The sequence below is a fragment of the Suillus paluster genome (genome assembly GCF_016628075.1).
Source record: "Suillus paluster strain FC165 chromosome Unknown EDB91scaffold_246, whole genome shotgun sequence".
Lineage (NCBI taxonomy): Eukaryota > Fungi > Basidiomycota > Agaricomycetes > Boletales > Suillaceae > Suillus > Suillus paluster.
Window position 1 is genome coordinate 10,533 of NW_024537806.1, and position 19,525 is coordinate 30,057.

The 19,525-nt window shown below is 45.0% G+C and overlaps 2 protein-coding genes across 2 annotated transcripts; one reads left to right on the top strand and one right to left on the bottom strand.

Moving 5' to 3' along the window:
- Positions 1-9,536: 9,536 nt before the first annotated feature.
- On the top strand, positions 9,537-11,170 carry EDB91DRAFT_1257104 (uncharacterized protein; the record flags this gene model as incomplete). The annotated part of the gene is made up of 8 exons (XM_041324275.1): positions 9,537-9,804; positions 9,860-9,922; positions 9,990-10,199; positions 10,259-10,448; positions 10,499-10,523; positions 10,626-10,838; positions 10,886-11,041; positions 11,093-11,170. The coding sequence occupies 8 exons, from the start codon at positions 9,537-9,539 to the stop codon at positions 11,168-11,170; spliced, it is 1,203 nt and encodes a 400-aa protein (XP_041168851.1).
- Positions 11,171-18,277: 7,107 nt separating this feature from the next.
- EDB91DRAFT_1031245 (uncharacterized protein) lies at positions 18,278-18,635 on the bottom strand (the record flags this gene model as incomplete). Its single annotated transcript, XM_041312723.1, is given in 3 exon segments — positions 18,278-18,357; positions 18,370-18,430; positions 18,486-18,635. Coding segments are annotated over 3 exon segments (291 nt in total), but the record flags the coding sequence as incomplete, so codon positions are not given.
- Between the last annotated feature and the right edge of the window lie 890 nt (positions 18,636-19,525).

A 19,525-nucleotide genomic window follows, 5' to 3' on the forward strand; every position in this document is an offset into this window, starting at 1 on the left:
TGTCTACTACTGGCCTCTCTACTTGTCAAATAGCCTCTAGAACTGGGTTATGTAAGTCTACTGTAGCCAACCTCATCAAAGAATGTCACCCAGACAAGGAAAACTCCAGTGGAGGTCGTCCATCCAAACTCACCTCTACTGATAGGAGGGTCATTATCCAACATATCACCACAGGAAAGGCTGATAATGCCGTCCAAGTCACTCATCATATCAATTCCATTATTCCTACTCCAGTTTCTTCACAAACAGTGAGGAATGTCCTTAAGGAAGCCAATCTTAGGGCTGTAACAAAGAAGAAAAAGCCTCTTCTTTCCATCACTCATAGGAAGAGAAGACTAGCCTTTGCCCTAGCCCATCAAAACTGGACTGTAGAGGACTGGAAGCAGGTCATAAGGTCAGATGAGACTAAAATCAATAGAATTGGGTCAGATGGGAAGGTACATGTGTGGAAAAAGAAGGGGGGCCCTCTTACAGACAGAGAGATTAATGGAACTCTCAAGTTTTGAGGAGGTTCTTTAATGGTATGGGGATGTATGGGGTGGAATGGTGTGGGATTGCTTGCAGAAGTTGAGGGGAGGATGGATGCTGAGCAGTATATGGATATCCTCCATTATCAGCCTTTCCTGTGGTGATATGTTGGATAATGACCCTCCTATCAGTAGAGGTGAGTTTGGATGGACGACCTCCACTGGAGTTTTCCTTGTCTGGGTGACATTCTTTGATGAGGTTGGCTACAGTAGACTTACATAACCCAGTTCTAGAGGCTATTTGACAAGTAGAGAGGCCAGTAGTAGACAGAGAAAGGATATTATCCCTTTGAGCAGAGGAGATGGTTTTCATGGTGATTATGACTATGATATATGGGACACACTTCATTATATACTTAGAGATAGGTTTAATAATGTCATAATGACACCACTTCATAATTTATTTAATAGTGGCATGACTTTATGGTGTCATAACTAATGATTTATATAATTTTAATCTAGGGTCAAAAAACTGTCCACATGAGTCATCATTTTGTAAGGCTTATAGTGCCACCACATTACCATAAATTCCCACGGGCAAGGGCTCAAATTCATGCCCCAAAGGAGTACTACAGAGTACCCCACTGGCATATCCCCGGTCTACCTGTCCATTCATATACAATAATGTAAATAGTGAAAATAGCACAAACATGTGGACAGTTTTTTGAGCCACTGTATCATCTCATTTGGACACTGGGGAGAATGCCACTTTCCAAATACAGTGGCAGACTGGCGACATTACCTGGTTGCCATTTGAACAAGTGTCACATCTCAATGCACTAGCTGAGTACCTTGATTTGCTGGGGATATCTGACATTGGCAACTTGACAGATGGGCTAAGAACATCTCCTCACGATGACCATTTATTGGGTGGGTCACGCTTGGAGAAACAATGACTATAAAATAATCGCCCAGTTCTACTTTTCCCTCAAGATTTGCATCGCCCACACCCCACTCACCATTATCACTCTGTTCAGTTGGCATGCCTCTAGATGAGACCATCGCCCTTGTTTATTTCAAAGCTCACAGCCGGGACTTCATCATCCACAGCCCAGATGCTACCTTTGCACCCTGCTTTGTGTCTTGCAAGCAGCTCAGAGTCTACATTGGCTATAGTGACGCTCTGCACAACCAATCCATTGCGCAACGTCCCCACTATCCCATCAGATACGACCATTTCATTGACGCATTCAACAGTGAGCCCAGTCTAGAATCCAAGGCCTCCTATCTGGATGAGGCCACAGGGCAGGTTGTGTCTGAAGGGACCGCTGTTCAGATGTCTGACCTCATCAATGACGAAGAACAGACCATTTCCTTGACCGCTGATCAAATTGATCAGGTCAATGAGATGCTTTGGCATACCACCAGCTCTGCGGTGGTCCAAAGCAAGTGAATCACCGAGTGGCAGCAGCAGAGGAAAAAGATGCAGAACTATGAGAAGAAGAACGAGCGCAAGCTCTTTAGAAAGGGGTTAGGAAAGGTGACTATTCCAACACTCATGGCTCCTAGTGCATCCACTTTGAGAACCACTGTCACCACCCCTGCTGCTTCTACTACTCAAGTGCCTGACCTAACCACTCCACTTGAGATGCCAATTGACTCACAGAATGACTACCCCGTCGATGAAGCGATGAACAACCAATTTGCTTAAGAAGGCTGAACAAGAAGAGAGAGAGAGCTGGGTCCTCTCTGGAGGGGGAGATGTAACGACTGTGCTTAACCGTGCGTACCATGTCCCTTTGATTTGTTTGTCTTTCTTTTGACCTTTAACTTTACCCCTCGAATATGCACTTATATTCAATATCTGTCTGTCATTGTGATACTGATATATATCTCTTATTTATTCAATCTGAGTAACTTAGCTACTCCTTATCTCATTAGATTACTCCCTGTTTATCCTGAGTCTCATATAGCCCTAGCTGCACTTACTTATATATGAGTCGGAGTACTAGAGTTACCTTAGTGTTTTCTGGACCCCTGAATCCCAGACTTTTACCCTGTCATTCAACCGAAAGCATTTTTCTCTCTGTGTCGTTGCCTTTGAGCTTCGCACTGTTAGGTACTGTGCCAGCTCAGGAAGCGGAGGGGTCAGGCCTTGGCTTCAGCTCTTATGCTGCACCCTTAGCCAAATATGTGCCCCGAATTTGGAGGGGGTCCAATGTTGTCCGACGATAGGACAAGTGGACCGCTTAGGTCCGCTTTGAAGGTTGGGAGGTAAGTGCTACTAGCGGCAGGTCGACTAGGAGCAGAGTGGAGAAGGCGGAGGATAATGCAGGGGGAATACTTGATAGGGGTGGAGAAGTAAAGAGAAGACTTAGAGCACGGCTCTAAGTCGGAGCGGAGGGTCGGAGGTGACAACAAGATGAAACTTGTGTCCAGAGGAGGCAAGGTCCTACTGAGAATTCTCACAAGTAGTAACTGCAAGAAGACAAGTAATATTAAGACTGAGGAAAATATCTAAGTACAGGATATGTTATATACTTCTAGGTATGAGGCAGTGATCAGGATAACTATGTTGTAAAGCTATGTACCAAGGATATAATTTGTAAGAACTTACACAGGCGAAGACATAGGTCAGAGCGGATATCAATATGTACGTGTTGGATCAGTGATCGAGTGGTAAAAGGAATGACTGGTGATCCAGAAGTAAGGGTCTATGTACCGGAGGGGGAAGTATATGTCCAAATGGGGAAAGAGGTTCCAGTTGAATGGAGACATTATGGAAGGGGACCGGTTGGGTAGTCAAGCGGAGGCATAGGGGTAGATGCAGATGATGATTGGACAGAGTGGAGGATGGATGGAGCGGAAGTGGTCGGAAAGTGGAGCGGATATTAATATCGGAGTGGTCGGATCAGGTATATGACATGCACACTAAATAGCCAACACCACAAGTGGGCTTGTGGCTTCAACAAACTGCTGATTTTTTGGGTGCAGTAATGATGGAGTTGAGATTGCTGAACAAAATATCTGGGGGCCATCTATGCAAGAATATTGTCTGAGCCTTTAGCATTGGCCATTTTCAAGTGCTCAACTGGTGCAAAAGAGAGGAAATAGTTGAAACTTCATTGCAAGACTCCTGAGTCCCAAGTCAGATGACAGCTTGTTTCTCTGCAGGATTTGCATTGCAAACTTTTGGATCGATGATCTTATAATGATCTGCAAGAACAGCAGAAGGTCAGGCACCCCTTCCATCCGACCCTATCTGGGGTTCCGCTCCTCCGCCCTATCGGTCCGCCCAATCCTACTCCTACTCCCTCCGCTTTTCCGACCCGCACAGATCCTTCAGTTCCACTTATATTCCCCCACCTGACTATCAGTCCGCCCATCCACCTCACCAGTCCACTCCTAGACTAGGAACCACTCAACTGGTCCTATCCCCGTTTAGTATCATAGTTCCGCTTTTCGTATTACCAGTAATCCCTATACCCTAGTGATTCTGATCCGTTGCATACATACTGTTCCCCGAGCCTTATTCTCGTATGTCTCAGTCATCCTATTGTAAGCCTGTACACTCAGCACATAGCCTTCTGCTATGCTATGCTCATCACTTAGAGTATATAAACATTGTATGTACTTTTGTCTGTAGATACTCAGTCTGAATATTACCTTTTCTAAGCCCTGCTCTTCTGTTCTTTGACTTGGACCTGATCCTAGCCAACTCCTGTTAGCTGGCCTAGGGGATTGACTCCCTAGGTCAGACACCCTCCGTTCCTCCGTTCATCTGACTTCCCGTGCATCGGAACTAAACCCTGCACTCTCGCATCCATCCCCTCCCCTCCATTCCGCTCTGCTTTGGACTTCGTCCAAGCAGTCCCTTCCACTCCGCTTCTACTGTTAGTTCCAACCACAGTAGTCTCCCACCTCCCTCTGGTCGGGCGGAACAACCCCCGCCCGACTTTCCCGCATTCACCTAGTAGTCCATCGGTCCTCCTTCAGAGGACCCCTGTTCCGATGTCCTGTTGGAACTCATAGAACTTCTGTCGGACTACATTCCAAAATTAGGGGCACGTACTCGGGTAAGGGGTGCAGCGTACAAGCTGAAGCCAAGCCCCTCAGAATCCGCTTTACCCCTGAGCATGGTCTTAACAGTCGGCAGACTTATTAGCACCTTGTAACCCCCCATGGCCGTGTGTCTGTTATTAACACGTGTTATTAACATGCTTGTATTAACAGTGTTGTTAACAACCCAATTTTCATCTGTACCCTAATCAACATGCTGCACTGCCAGCATAAACTGGCCCTGACACACTCCTGGTCACCCTGACATTTGCAATGTTGGACCCACTGTATGTACTTATGGGCGATGCATTAGAAAATATACATTGCATATTTTCTTGTCCGCTTGCTTGCTGTTTTCATCCATAGTGTTCGCCAATATCCTCCAGAGCCAGCATTGATTCCTGCCACACCCATGTCTTCCTACGGGACGCCCCTCTAACCCATGACTATCCATATATATCATCCCCACCTGTTGAGTAACCCACTGCCTGTTCGGCAACAAGTGGTATGGCCACGAAGATAATTGTTGCTGATGAACAGATTCTGAGTATCGTACAGAAGCGATCTCTGTTTGTGTCTGATGTGAGTATGGTAAGCTTGATTTTTTGCTCTTGTTTGACTTATTGTTTGGATGAATTGACGCTATCATTCCGACAGACATATTTCTTTCATACGTCATTCTGTAGTACACGCTTCTGGCATGCTTGCGTTACTAGTAAGACACTGCCACAGGGCATCAAGACCTATTCTGGTGATTGCTGTTTGCACCATGAAGTAGCGTTGCAAATGGTATGCACATGTGCTCCAACTTGATCAGCTGTGAATGGAACATAATGGATAAGTACTGAGCATGCTTTAGCCTTTATTAGAATGACTGTCTTCATTATATTGGATCTGAATAGGGGAGACTAGTAGCATGCATACTTTGGTAAGAACACTCTTCACTATTTGCGCCTTGTAATAGTATACTATGATCGAGGGCAATCACTGCGTGTAGTAGTGACAAGGACCCTAATGATACTGCACATTACAAGAGTGAGTCATGTTCTTGCCTTCGTATTGGTAATGTCGCTCATGGTGCAATTTTTTATACCAGATCCAAGCACCTCCAATACCACCTGTGAACATCCCTACCACTAGTCCGACCCCCTGTTTCCCCGTCTGCTCCATCCCTCCTTCTCCAACAATGCATGAAGTGTGTCTCAGCAGGACTAGCCCTGCTACCTCCACCCGACTGTTAAGACCATGCTCAGGGGTAAAGCGGAGTCTGAGGGGCTTGGCTTCAGCTTGTACGCTGTGTCCCTTACCCGAGTACATAGGACGTTGGAGCAGAGGGCCTCTAAAGGAGGACCAACAGCTAACCAGATGAGTGCAGGAACATTGGGTGGGGGTTGGTCTGCCCAACAGGAGAGAGGCAGGAGTCTACTGCAGTTGGAACCAACAGTAGAAGCGGAATGGAGAGGACTACTCGGACAAAGTCCGAGGCAGAGTGGAACCAAAGGGGACGGAGAGGGACAGTCCGTCCCTCCCAGCGGAACAGCGGAACAGTGGAATGGAGTAATGGAAGAGTGGAGGACAGCCAACCTAGGGAGTCAATCCCCTAGGCCGGCAAACAGGAGTTAACTTGGGTTTATGCCTAAGTCAAAGAGCAGAAGAGCAGGGCTTAGAAAAGGTAATATTCAGACTAAGGATCTACAGACAGATGTACATATGTTTATATACTCTAAGTAAGTAGCATAGCATAGTATAAGGCTATGTGCTGAGTGTACAGAATTACTAGAAAGATGACTGAGACATACAAGAAAAGGCTCGGAGAACAGTATGTACACGACGGATCAATAATCACTTGGGTATAGGGATTACCGGTGATCCAAAAAGCGGAACTATGATACTAAACGGAGATAGGACCAGTTGAGTGGTTCTTAGTCTAGAAGTGGACCGGTGAGGCAGTCAGGCGGACTAATCGTTGGGTGGGGCAACATGAGCAGAACTGAAGGAACCGAGTGGGTCAGAAAAGTGGAGGGAGTAGGAATAGGATTGGGCAGACCGATAGGGTGGAGGAGCAGAACCCCAGATAGGGTCGGATGGAAGGGGTATATTGTCAGAGGACATAGGGGTAGTGTCAGAGGAGCGGAATGGGGTTGGGTGGAGGTAGTAGGGCTAGTCCTGCTGAGATGCACCTTGTGCATTGTCAGAGAAGGAGGGATGGAGCGGACAGGAAAACAGGGGGTCGGACCAGTGGTGGGGATGTTCACAGGTGGTATTGGAGGTGCCCGGATCCAGTATATGACACCAACTCTATTCTGCTCCTCCAACACTACCCCTATTTTCTCTGACACTATTTCCCATACCTCCAGATCCGGAAGTCCAGATTCTCCCCTATGAAAGTCCGGGTTCCCATCCTATTGTCCACCTGGTGCTCCGCTTTCATCTCCAGACTTACACCTGTCTCCTTTTAGAATACTGCTCTCTGGCTACTCATTGTACACCTTTTGGCTTTGCTTACTGATCCGTCCATTTGCACTTCATTTCTGACCTCATTTCCTTGATCCGCTGTACACTTACTAATAGACCCTCCATATGCTTCGGACATAGCTTTTACTTTGCTGACTGATTTACTTACATGATACCTACAGTATATAAACTCCTGTAATACTCCGGTACTCCTCAGTTCGAATATGATCTTAGTTCTGCTCATTCCTGCTTCTCCAGACTTGAGTCTGATCTCTTGTCCATCTCCAAGTCTTAGGGTCAAACCTTAAGGCTAAAATCTCCGGCTCTACCTTAGGGTAGTCTAACTCTGTTCCACTTCTACTCCGGACTTGTCCGCAGTAGCCTTACTCTGTTCATTCCTAGCCATCTGAAGTTCCGCTGAACTCCCCCTACATCTGACCTCTGGACTTCCCGGACTTCTGTTGGACTTCCCCTCTGTCTCTCAGAAATTAAAGGGCATGTACTTGGGTAAGGGGTGCAGCGCACGAGCTGAAGCCAAAGCCCTTTGAGTAACCTTTCCCTTGAGCATGACCTTAACACACTTGTGTATTATAGGTCTAGTTTTCCACCAAGGATGATTCCATTGAGAAAAACAAGGCTTGTTGAATTAGCTAGTATATATACCTAGTACTAAGATATAGGCCTAGTACTAAGAAAGATCAGTAAGTCATCAAGCTGGGATATAGCAGAATTGTGCTTACCTTAGTAGAGTGCACAACCTGAGTACAATTGAAGATGTGAGTGCAATGTAATTGCAATGCAAAGTGTCGTGAAATCTGTGTGGTTGTGACACGAATGTGAATTGAATGTGGCAGAAATCCACACAGGTTCATGTCATTGTAATGCATTATTTGTTGTAGTTGTAGCACACCTGTGATGCATTCTTGCTACAATTGTAGCACTCTCCCCTCCCCTGCAGTACTGCATCCTGATGCATGCATGATGCATCCCCTCCTCTGCAGTACCAGTGTCCTGTGTGATGCATTCCCCACTGCCTGCCCTTTACATCAGGAAAAAGGGAATTTTTCTTAATGACACTTGAGGTGACTTGAAGGTCATTCTAAGTAAGATTAAGTAGAATTCTGCTAAGTACACCATTGCTTAAAACAAGTAGGGTCTTCCAATGAATTTGACTTATTGTTACACTTATCAGCAACTTCAAGTGTGAGCAATCATGTCAGATTCTCTTAAGATGCAAAGCTAAGTCAAAATAAGCAGATTGGTAGTAGAGGGCATCATGATTAAGACAAAGTGGTCAGGGAAAGCATTGATTCAAGTGGTGACTCAGATAAAATGCTAATTAAGACAGTCAAGTGAAGGAAATAAGCATGATCATAAGAACTGCCAAAGTTGAATCAGGTCAGTGAGAAAATTGCGAAATTCAAATTAAATTTCAAAATCACTACTACATGAGATGTACACTACTAACCACAAATATAGAGAGAAAGAGAGAGACTTACCAGAGACAAGGAAGGGAGGAAAAATAAGAGGGGAGGAAGAAGCTAAGGAAGGAAAGGAGGGAGGGAGAGACTCACTACAAGAAAGGTAAAAAAGCGGATAGAGGTAGAGAAGGAGAATCAAGAACAAGGCAGTAGGAGTAGAAGAAGAAGCAGGAGCAGGTGAATTAGGAGCATGAAACTTGAGAATGAGCAAGAAGAAACAGAGAGAAGAGAGAGATACTCACCAATGGCCTCGATATCAACACCAGCATCAGCACCAACACCAAAATCCAATACCATCCAACACCCACTGTCCAACATTCAACATCTTTGAAAGAGGACTACCAGAAGAAAGAGGACAGAGAAAGGACAGAGAAAGGACAGAGGTTGAGAGTGAAAGTGGAGGGAGGTGAATGAAGGAGCAAAGAAAACTGGAATGAAAACTTGAACCAATGTCACATGACTGCTTATATAATCAAAATTGCGAAAATTCTGACAAGTCCAATAATTAGCCTATAACACAACTTTTGTTGTACTTGTTATTGGATTTATCTACTGATGTATTGGTGCAGTATACACACTTCTCATGGAATATGATAGACTACTGTACTATACAGGTCTTAGTGAATCAAAAGATATTGCAAGTATTGTGTTTTTGGAGGGTTTAACAATTTGAGATTGACTCATATCTGAACCGCTTTTTTGACCAGTTTTTCACTTTTCCATCTCATGCCAGTATTGTGCAGAACAATCAGGGCTTTAAGTTGATCCAACATTTGTCCAATTTGGTTCACAGGATCAGGAGTAGTGATGTGCAGGGCCGGGCCTGAGGCCCTCAAGCCCTGAGGCCAAGCCCTCACCAGGCCAGGCCCACAGGCAGACTTTCCAGGGCCTATGGCCTGGCCTGATATTTGACAAGGCCCAAGCCTCAGGCCTGGGCCCTGGCTTGTCCTCAGTGGAAGGTCTGGCGGCGGCAGCAAATCTAAAAAGGTAAAACTGTATAGTTTTAATCTTTCTCAATAAGGCAATTACATACCGTAATGTTGGGTGCATGCTGAGTCCGCTCACTTTCGTAACAATGCCTGTTGTCGTGTCTGATGACAAGTTCACATCAGTGCACATTGTGTCTCGACTACGCCGAACTGTCACACTGTCCTCACAACTCACAGATGCCAACAACAACGCAACTCCAGAGATTTCTATCCACAGGAACAAGCCTCCTCCATCTGCCATCACTCAAAAGCCTGCACAACTGATCAGCAAACGAGCAGCCGATGATGTAGGCAGTCTGTCGGCAGATGAATGTGCGCCTGACGAGGGTGCTATGGAGGATGGGCCCCATGAAAGTAAGCATTCTTTTCATCTTTCATCTCTTGCTGATCACAGTCTTTGAATTTGAAGGCAAACACTTGCGACGTGCTGTTGCAAACGACCATGCTGACATGTCTTTCGATGTGCTCACAGGTATGTGATTCTTTTCAACTTGATATTAATTTTTCAATTGACTAACGATTTTTGTATTGGTGTACAGGTATTTTATTTAATGCTACTGCTTGCACCTCTAACGTGCTTGACAGACACCGAATCCACGGCACCTGCAGAAATGCGCATAGGCAAGTCCAAACCTTTGATGCCTCATCTGTTAATGCTCACACTTTTGTAGGAACGCTCAATAGCGAAGGCTTCAAGTGTATCAATGACACCCACACCACGGTCTCAGACCCGAGCAGTGCAATGAGAGGTACATCTAGTATTGACAATGAGTAATATGAATATACACTAATTTTGATTGTATACTAGGACGTGTTCAATCAGGTGCCATGGATCACAACATATTATTAGAAGATATTGATGTCCAAGACATCAGCACAACCATGAAGGCACGCCAGGAGGACAAGACCATGGATGTAAGTGCCTTCTTTGGAGCACCTTATGCTGCGAAGTCGAAGGATGGCAAGACTCGTAATGTCAGAGACTGTAAATCGTGCCAGTAAGTGAACGACTTGTATTCCATTCTCAACAACACTCATGGGATCACAGCAAGAAAGGCTTGCCTCATCAAATTGTGAGCAACACGTCGACGTGTCGACGTCATCTTGCATACAGACACTCCATAAGTTATCTCTCATCCCTCGGCCCTTTACTTAAGTGTTGTGGCACTGTATAGGATGCATATTGTAAATGGTGCAAGGCTAACAAATTTGAATCAATGCTACCTCCAGATGTGAAGGAACGAAAAAATGCAGCCGCAGTTGTGAATGCACAGCAGGGCAGTCTTGATCCTCATCTTCACAAGGTTCAACCATGTGAACATGTTCTCCCATATTCTGACAAGCTTTTTCGTGAAGCTGCGATTGAGTGGTTGGCATCTACTAACCAGGTATGGATAGTCAGTGTGATGTAACTAGATACTGATATCCTTCTCAGCCAATTCAAGCAGTTGATCATCCGAGCTTTAAGAAAATGATTGATACTGCTTCGCGGGCCACGACGGGTGTCCTCATACCGAATCGAAAGGCAATGCAATCCAAAATTGTTTCCATCTTCAAGCAGCAGATGACGAGATTAAAGGAATGGCTTAATGTAAGTTTGGAATGGCTTAACTCTCATTCATTTCTGATGTCTTTCGAGCAGAGTAAGGCTGCAACAGGTGTCGTCAATCTAACGTGCGATGCTTGGCAGGCAGCAAATGTGGAGGCATATTTTGCCTAGTCACTGGCCATTGGATTGAAGAACTGTCTGTTGGGGTTTGGGAAATTCAGAGTGCTGTGATTGGGTTCACGCTCCTCAATAATGCACATAATGGGACACGACTTTGCCAGGCACTGTTCAAAATTGTTGATTGAGTGGGAATTTCCCACAAGGTTCGTCATTTTGTAGTATGATTGCCAGTTGTTTACGCAATAACAGATCGGGTATATCACAAGCAACAATGCTTCAAACAACAATACTATGCTTGATGAGTTTGCACTTCAAATCGAGGCTCGTAGTGGCAAGACCTTTGAACCCAAGAAGCGTTGTATTAGGTACGCTGTTCTTCATACATCCTAGGCCAGTAATTTAGCTCTTCACAGGTGTCTTGCACATGTGATCCATCTTGCCACTCATGCCCTGATCTCAACATATAGCAAAGCTGCCTATTACAATCCTGCACAAGCTGAACTTGCCATTCATACAGAAAATGGTTGTCGGGATGAGGTAGGTCTTGTTCGTGCAATTACTGTCAAGGTAATGTACTGTCTGTTATCTATGTGAGGATGGCTGCTGACAGCTTTCTAGGAGCATTCGTCTGCTTCTCGCAAGCAACTTTTTAAAGATATTCAGACTTGAAGTGAGGGTGTCACCCCAGTCCAGCTTCTTCTCAATATGCCTATTCGTTGGTCGTCTACCTATGTGATGCTTGACTGAGCTGAGAAGAAGAAGCAAGTAAGTACTTATTTCCACTGCATGTTTTGAGTCAGTACTGAAGGATTAAAGCTTGTTGACACCTTTGTTTATGAACTCGGCAAGAAGGAGACCATCCTCACGAAGCAGGCAAAGATTGATGCACTCGAGCTTGAGTCCTGATGAATGGGATCGTGTTAAGTTATTCGTAAACTTACTTGCAGTTTGTCTTTTCATTATGATTGATGTTTGTCACTGATTGTCCTGAACAGCATGCAGATAATGCCCAACAAGCCTTCTTGTCTGATGCTGGACCTGCCCTTTATTTTGCCCTTCCTGCTCTCAAGGGTCTTCATAAGGCCTGGACCTCTCGCTCGAATGGCTTGAAATATGCTCCCTTTCATGCTGCATTAACAGCTGCTACTGACAAGATCCATGAGTACTATGAGAAGTCTGCAGAATGTGATGCCTATATCATTAGCATGTGTACATCAATTTCTTACATTGTCTTTGCTTTTCTGCTCACTCGTGTGAAGTACTTGATCCCAATCACAAAGATAGCCATTTCAAGAGATTCTGGGGCAAGGATTTGCACAAGGAGGTCCTTGAAGTTATGAACAAAATTGTAAGTTCATTGCTTCTTATTCTTTTCTACTCTGACATGTTACTCGAAGTTCAAGGAAAGGTATATCCAGATATATGGTGAGAATAATGCTCCTTTGTCACTCAGGAAGAGGGGGTTAACAAAGTTAGCCAGCGTGCTTCGGGAGTTATTGAGTGATGAGGACAGTGGCAGCAAGATCGAGGCTGAGGTACCTATTGATCCAAAGGAACCGTGGATGAGGGAATTTAACCTCTATTTGAACACCATTGAAACTGTGCCTAAAGAGATGTCCATCATCCAGTGGTGGGGGGTATGTGCTGAATTATAGGATATGATGACTTATTGACCCAAATTTGTAGATTAATGCTCAATGTTATCCTGTTTGGGCCTCGTTGGCCTGTGACTATCTCTGTATCATGGCTTCTTCGGTGTCTAGTGAACGTGCTTTTTTGGCTGCTGGGATGACTATTACAAAACATTGCAATTGCTTGAAGGCTGATGTGGTGGAGGCACTTCAAGTCCTCTGTCCTAGAAGTTGAGTTGGAGGCTGAGTTTTGTGGTGGAAATGAGGGTGGTGACAAGGGCAGTATCTTGCAGTCAGAGGACTCTGATATTGATGTTTAAATCTACAATTCACTTGAATAGTAGAATATATCATTTTGCACATTTTCACCTCAAAGGCCCTGGCCTGGGCCCAAGCCAAGCCCAGGCCAGGCTCAGGCCCTCTGGAAGGGCCTGGCCTGGGTTTTGACGAAGCCCAAGCCCTCTGAAGCCAGGCCCAAGCCCAGGCTTTCAGGCCAAGCCAGGCCCAGCACATCACTAATCAGGAGATATGACAATAACAACTTGGTTGGCTTAGGAAGTACTTTGCATAGTGCCTATTAACTTAGTTACATAGCAGCATGGTGTTGATTACTTATAAATAACCTTCTTACTTGAACATGCTTGAAACTCAAGAGGTACTTAAATATAGCATGACATGTTGGACACCATGGCCACTGAGTTGCCACTTATTTATGCTTAAAACTCAACATGTACTTGATTGCAGGCTCCAATGTGTTCTCATTTTAAACTTATATAACTAACCTGCTCAAACAATATTATTATACTTAATTTTAGCCATGCATTACTTAGTATCCTTAGTGAACAATTCTCTAAGCAGAAATTAAGTCAGTGTTAAACCGTGCTCAGGGGTAAAGCGGATTCTGAGGGGCTTGGCTTCAGCTTGTACGCTGCGCCCCTTACCCAAGTACGTGCCCCTAATTTTGGAATGTAGTCCGACACGAGTTCTATGAGTTCCAACAGGACATTGGAATGGGGGGTCCTCTGAAGGAGGACCAACGGACTACTAGGTGAGCGTGGGAAAGTTGGGCGGGGGTTGTTCCGCCCGGCAGGAGGGAGGTGGGAGACTACTGTGGGTCGGAACCAACAGTAGAAGCAGAGCGGAAGGAACTGCTTGGATGAAGTCCGAAGCAGAGCAGAACAGAGGGGACGGATGCAAGAGTGCGGGGGTCTATTTCCGATGCACGGGGAGTTGGAGGAGCGGAGGAACGGGGGAATGGGGGAACGGGGGAACGGGGGAACGGGGGAACGGGGGAACGGGGGAACGGGGAACGGGGGAACGGGGGAACGGGGGACGGGGGAACGGGGGGAACGGGGGAACGGGGAACGGGGGAACGGGGGAACGGGGGAACGGGGGAACGGGGAACGGGGGGAACGGGGGAACGGGGGAACGGGGGAACGGGGGAACGGGGAACGGGGAACGGGGGAACGGGGGAACGGGGGAACGGGGGAATGAAGGATTGGAGGATCAGAGGATGGCTGACCTAGGGAGTCAGTCCCCTAGGCCGGCTTAAACAGGAGTTGACTAGGATCAGGCCCAAGTCAAAGAACAGAAGAGCAGGGCTTAGAAAAGGTAATATTCAGACTGAGTATCTACAGACAAATGTACATATGTTTATATACCTCTAAGTGATGAGCATAGCATAGCAGAAGGCTATGTGCTGAGTGTACAGGATTACCAGAGGATAACTGAGACATACAAGAATAAGGCTCAGAGAACAGTATGTACACGACAGATCAATAATTGCTAGGGTATAGGAATTACCAGTGATCCAAAAAGCGGAACAATGATACTAAATGGGGATCAGACCAGTTGAGTGGTTCCTAGTCTAGGAGTGGATCGGTGAGGCGGTCGGACGGACTAATAGTTGGGTGGGGGAATACGAGCGGAACTGAAAGATCCGCGTGGGTTGGACAAGCAGAGGGAGTAGGAATAGGATTGGGCGGACTGATAGGGCGGAGGAGTGGAACCCCAGATAGGGTTGGATGGAAGGGGTATGGGGTCGGAGGACATAGGGGTAGTGTTGGAAGAGCGGAACAGGGTCGGGCGGAGGTAGTAGGGCTAATCCTGCTGAGATGCACTTCATGCATTGTCAGGGAAGGAGGAATGGAGCGGATGGGGAAACAGGGGGTCAGACCAGGGGTGGGGATGTTTACAGGTGGTATTGGAGGTGCTCGGATCCGGTATATGACAGTCAGAATGATTTGCTTTGACAACTTGGTGAACTTAATGTTGAATTAAGTCTGTTTAAGTGAGATAAGATGGCTAAGACTTTTCCCATTTTCCTGATGTATGTATTCCCCGTGATGCATCCCACCCTTCAATACTGTTGCAATTCCTCCCTCCCACCCTTATGGCGTGTTGCAGATAGTACGCAGTATATTGCAAAACATGTTATTACTGATACACTCAATCTGCATCTATGGTATTCTCAGACTGGGCCAGGGTCTCCACCCAATGCACTTCAAATGAAGCTGCTAGTTCTTGGTGTAAGTGAGCCTGATGCTTTGCATACACTATGTACCCATCCCAATGTTCCATGCTGGTTGGTATAACACTATCTTGCCTTTCATCCCAGTGTGTGGTTGTAAAGCTGGCCACCCTTCTGGCAGTGAACTCCACCTGACACAACTGCTTCCCCACACCATAGCATTGAAGAGTCGCACAATGACACTCCCAAACCTGTTCTCTCAGTTTGTCTGCATCGTCTAGCAAAGTATTGATGGACTGAATCAAAGGCTCAATGGCTGCAGTGGCCCTGAAATGTTGAACTAAGTGGTTGAGGAGTTCTGTAGAGGAACTGTTTATGAGGTGGGTCAGTGTAACCTCAGCATCTACTATGCTATCCTTCCCCCTTGAGCAACAGTGAGGAATAGAGGACCCTTAGGTTGCTTAGACTCACCAACTGCCACTCCTGCATGGTGTCACGGATCTGGTCCCATGACTTTGACCATGATCTTGTAAATCTGTTGAGTCACAGTGAGAATGACAACACCGCCTGTGGAACATTAAGATATAGCCAAAGTAATTGTATATCTGAGGAACATCAAGCTTACCATTGTGGTGCTCTGAGTTGATACTTTGCTATGTGATTGGAACTAATGATATCATGATTCCTGAACATATATAATAAGTTCCCACCATTGAATAGTACTATTGAACAGTGTTGTCATATCCCGTACCTCCAGATCTGGAATTCCAGATCTCCCCCACTAAAATCTGGTTCTCCGTCCTGTTATTCTGCCCGGCACTCCACTTTCATCTCCATACTCGCAATTATCTCCTTTTAGAATAACTAACCTCCAGCTACTGGTTATGCTCTTTCCGCTATGCTTACTGATCTGTCCGTTCATACTTCATTTCCAACTTCACTGCTTTGATCTGTTATATACTTACTAATAGACTTTCCACATGCTTCGTACATAGCTTTTACTTTGCTGACTGATTTACTTACATGATACCTACAGTATATAAACTCCTGTAATACTCTGGTACTCCTCAGTTCAAATATCATCTTAGTTCTGCTTATTCCTGCTTCTCCGGACTTCAGTCTAAACTCTTGTCTACCTTAGAGTCTTAGGGTTAAACCTTAGGACTAAATCTCCGGCTCTACCTTAGGGTAGTCTAACTCTGTTCCACTTCTACTCCAGACTTGTCCATAGTGGCCTTACTCTATTTGTTCTTAGCCTTCTGGAGTTCTGCCAAACTCCCCCTATGTCTCCTACGTCTGACCTCCGGACTTCCCCGGACTTCTGTCAGACTTCCCCTCTGCCCCTCGGAAATTAAGGGCATGTACTCAGGTAAGGGGCACAGTGCACAAGCTGAAGCCGAAGCCCTTTGAGTAACCTTCCCCTTGAGCATGACCTTAACAGGCATAGAACTGACCTGTCATAATATCTTTTTCAATAGTGGCGAGCTGCTTCCAATTTCTCTTCAGGAGTATTGTGCAGTCGTGGCCAACCCATGTTGTAGCTGTTTGATACTGCGCGGAGTAAGTAAAGTAAGTAGCTGCGGTCTAAGATTACTACTACTAGTATTTACATGAGATTTACAACACAACTCTCTATTGCAGTGGCAAATGACCAATCAGCCAGGTCAAAGATGGTGCAATATGTTCAGGAATGCTACAGGTGTGATTGCCCACATGTTTGACTTTGAGATTCAATGTTTAGCGAACATGTTCTCTGTATTGCAGCAGTGACTTACTAGTACTGTTTACACGAGATTTACAACGGAACACCTTATCTGGTAGGAACCAATTGATTGACCAAGTCAAAGATGGTGTGGCATGTGCAGGAATACCACAGGTATCACCGCAATCTACAGTGGCTCAAAGAAGTGTCTCAATGTTTGCACATTTTCATATAATTGCATCATTGTGAGCCAGGGTATGGGAATATAATAGATGGGATGTGAAAGTATGAAAATAATAAAAATAAAGCCAAACATCAACCTTTTTTGGCATCTTTTATCACTGACTATACAAAATCAATTCAACACTCTTTCTACACAATTCAACCAAATTTTTATAGAATATCTCACATTCTACTTGTGTCCACTAAAGTATTATAAATAAAACTTACTGTAGACACTATACAAGCCTTCAGAAGTTCATTGGTGATCACCATTCTATGCTTTTTACCTCTACTATTTAGTACACTATTTTCTTAAACAGTACTGACAAGCCTGCAAATGCTGCTCAAGTGACAAAAAGACTGTATAATATATAGAAGCAGCTTATTACATCTCAGACACCATATTGTGACTTGGGGGCAAGTGATATCAAGGCTAGAATTAGGAAAACACATGAACTTCTGAAGGCTTGTATAGTGTCTACAGTAAGTTTTGTTTATAATACTCTAGTGGACACAAGTAGAATGTGAGATATTCTATAAAAATTTGGTTGAATTGTGTAAAAAGAGTGTTGAATTGATTTTGTATAGTCAGTGATAAAAGATGCCAAAAAAGGTTGATGTTTGGCTTTATTTTTATTATTTTCATACTTTCACATCCCATATGATATTCTAAGACATGTGTCATTGATCACATCATGTGTAGGTGGTCTAATTCTATGATTTTGATATAAAGTCAAATAAGTGTCTCAATGAGTCACTAAACTAGAATACCCATATCTCCGCTCCATGACATCATTGTCCCACACTGCATATCTCAAGTTTAAGCCTGGACACTAGGGATTCAGACATGTCCCTATAGCCCTATTATATTCCCATACCCTGGCTCACAATGATGCAATTATATGAAATGTGCAAACATTGAGAGACTTTTTTGAGCCACTGTATGAGATTGGCCACATGCTGAGCAAATTGAATGCACCACTGACATCCTATGTCATAAATGATGAGGGAACATGTCAAATCCATCCAATCTTTAATTGATAGCATTGCATATAGAGTAGTCTCCCATTCATGTGGCTAGAAACTTTGATTAGCATTCTGAAACACTCAAACTGACACAAACATGGCTACCATTCACCCTTTTGAAAATCCACCACAGAGTGTGGAACAAAACATCCATGCCGTGCACAGGCAGTGGCAGCAACTCCAGTCACTCAAAGATTACTTCTGTTTGTATTTGATGCATTGACTGCATGATGGTTGCTGCAATAGGATCTCTCGTTTTTCTGTTCAGCAAGGGATGGCAGACATCAAAGCAACAAAAATGAACATACTTTCCACAGCTGATGATAAATGAGCCTGGTACTCACCTTCAGTCACCATGTACCCTAGGCCATCAGAGAGGGAAACATCAGGCTGAGGCTGTTTCATGTTCATGTGTTGAGCAGTGAAGTTTCCATCCACAACATATCTCTGTATAACCAGCCATCTACCAAATTCAGTCAGTGTCAGGGATATCAGGCCACTGGCCAGCCTGCTTGTACACAGGGTATTTATAGGCTGGCCATCTCTCTTTGGACATTCGAGGAAACAAACTACTTGTATTGGATACTTGTCATGCCAAGACAGTGACATATTGATGCCAGGCTGTGGACTGGGCAGCACAGAACAAAGATAGCTCACCCTAACCAGGTTGTACCTTCATATCATGACCAAATCTGAACCTTTTATGATTCATCAAATTTCTGAATTGACAAGATGTCTGTTAGGAACTGTGCTCGGATGGAGAAGTGGAGGGGTCAGGGCTTGGCTTCAGCTCTTGTGCTGCGCCCTTAGCTGAGCACATGCCCCAAATTTGTAGTGGAACCAACAATGTCTGACAATAGGACAGGCAGACCGCTTGGTCTGCTTTGCAGGTTGGGAGGTAAGAGCTACTAGTGGTGGTCCAACTAAAAGCAGAGTGGGTGGAACAGGGAGAGTGCATTTGGGGCAGAGGGTGTAGGAGGGTTGGTTGGATAGGTTGGAGAAGTAAGAGTGAATATTCTAGAGCACTGCTCTAAGTCAGAGCGGAGGATCAGAGGTGACGACAAGGTAATCTTGTGTCTGGAGAGAGCAGAGTCCTATGGAGTATTCTCACTAGTAGAGACTGCAGTAAGACCAGTAATATTAAGACTGAGGAGTAGCTAAATACATGGTATGCTTTTATATACTTCTAAGTAGGAGGCAGTGACTAGTAGTTCTTGGTACGAGGCTATGTACCAAGTATACAATTTGTAAGTAAACACAGATGATGTTAAGGTTGTGCTCAAGGGAAGTGTAACTCAAAGGGCTTGACTTCAGCTTGTGTGCTGCACCCCTTACCTGAGTACGTGCCCTTAATT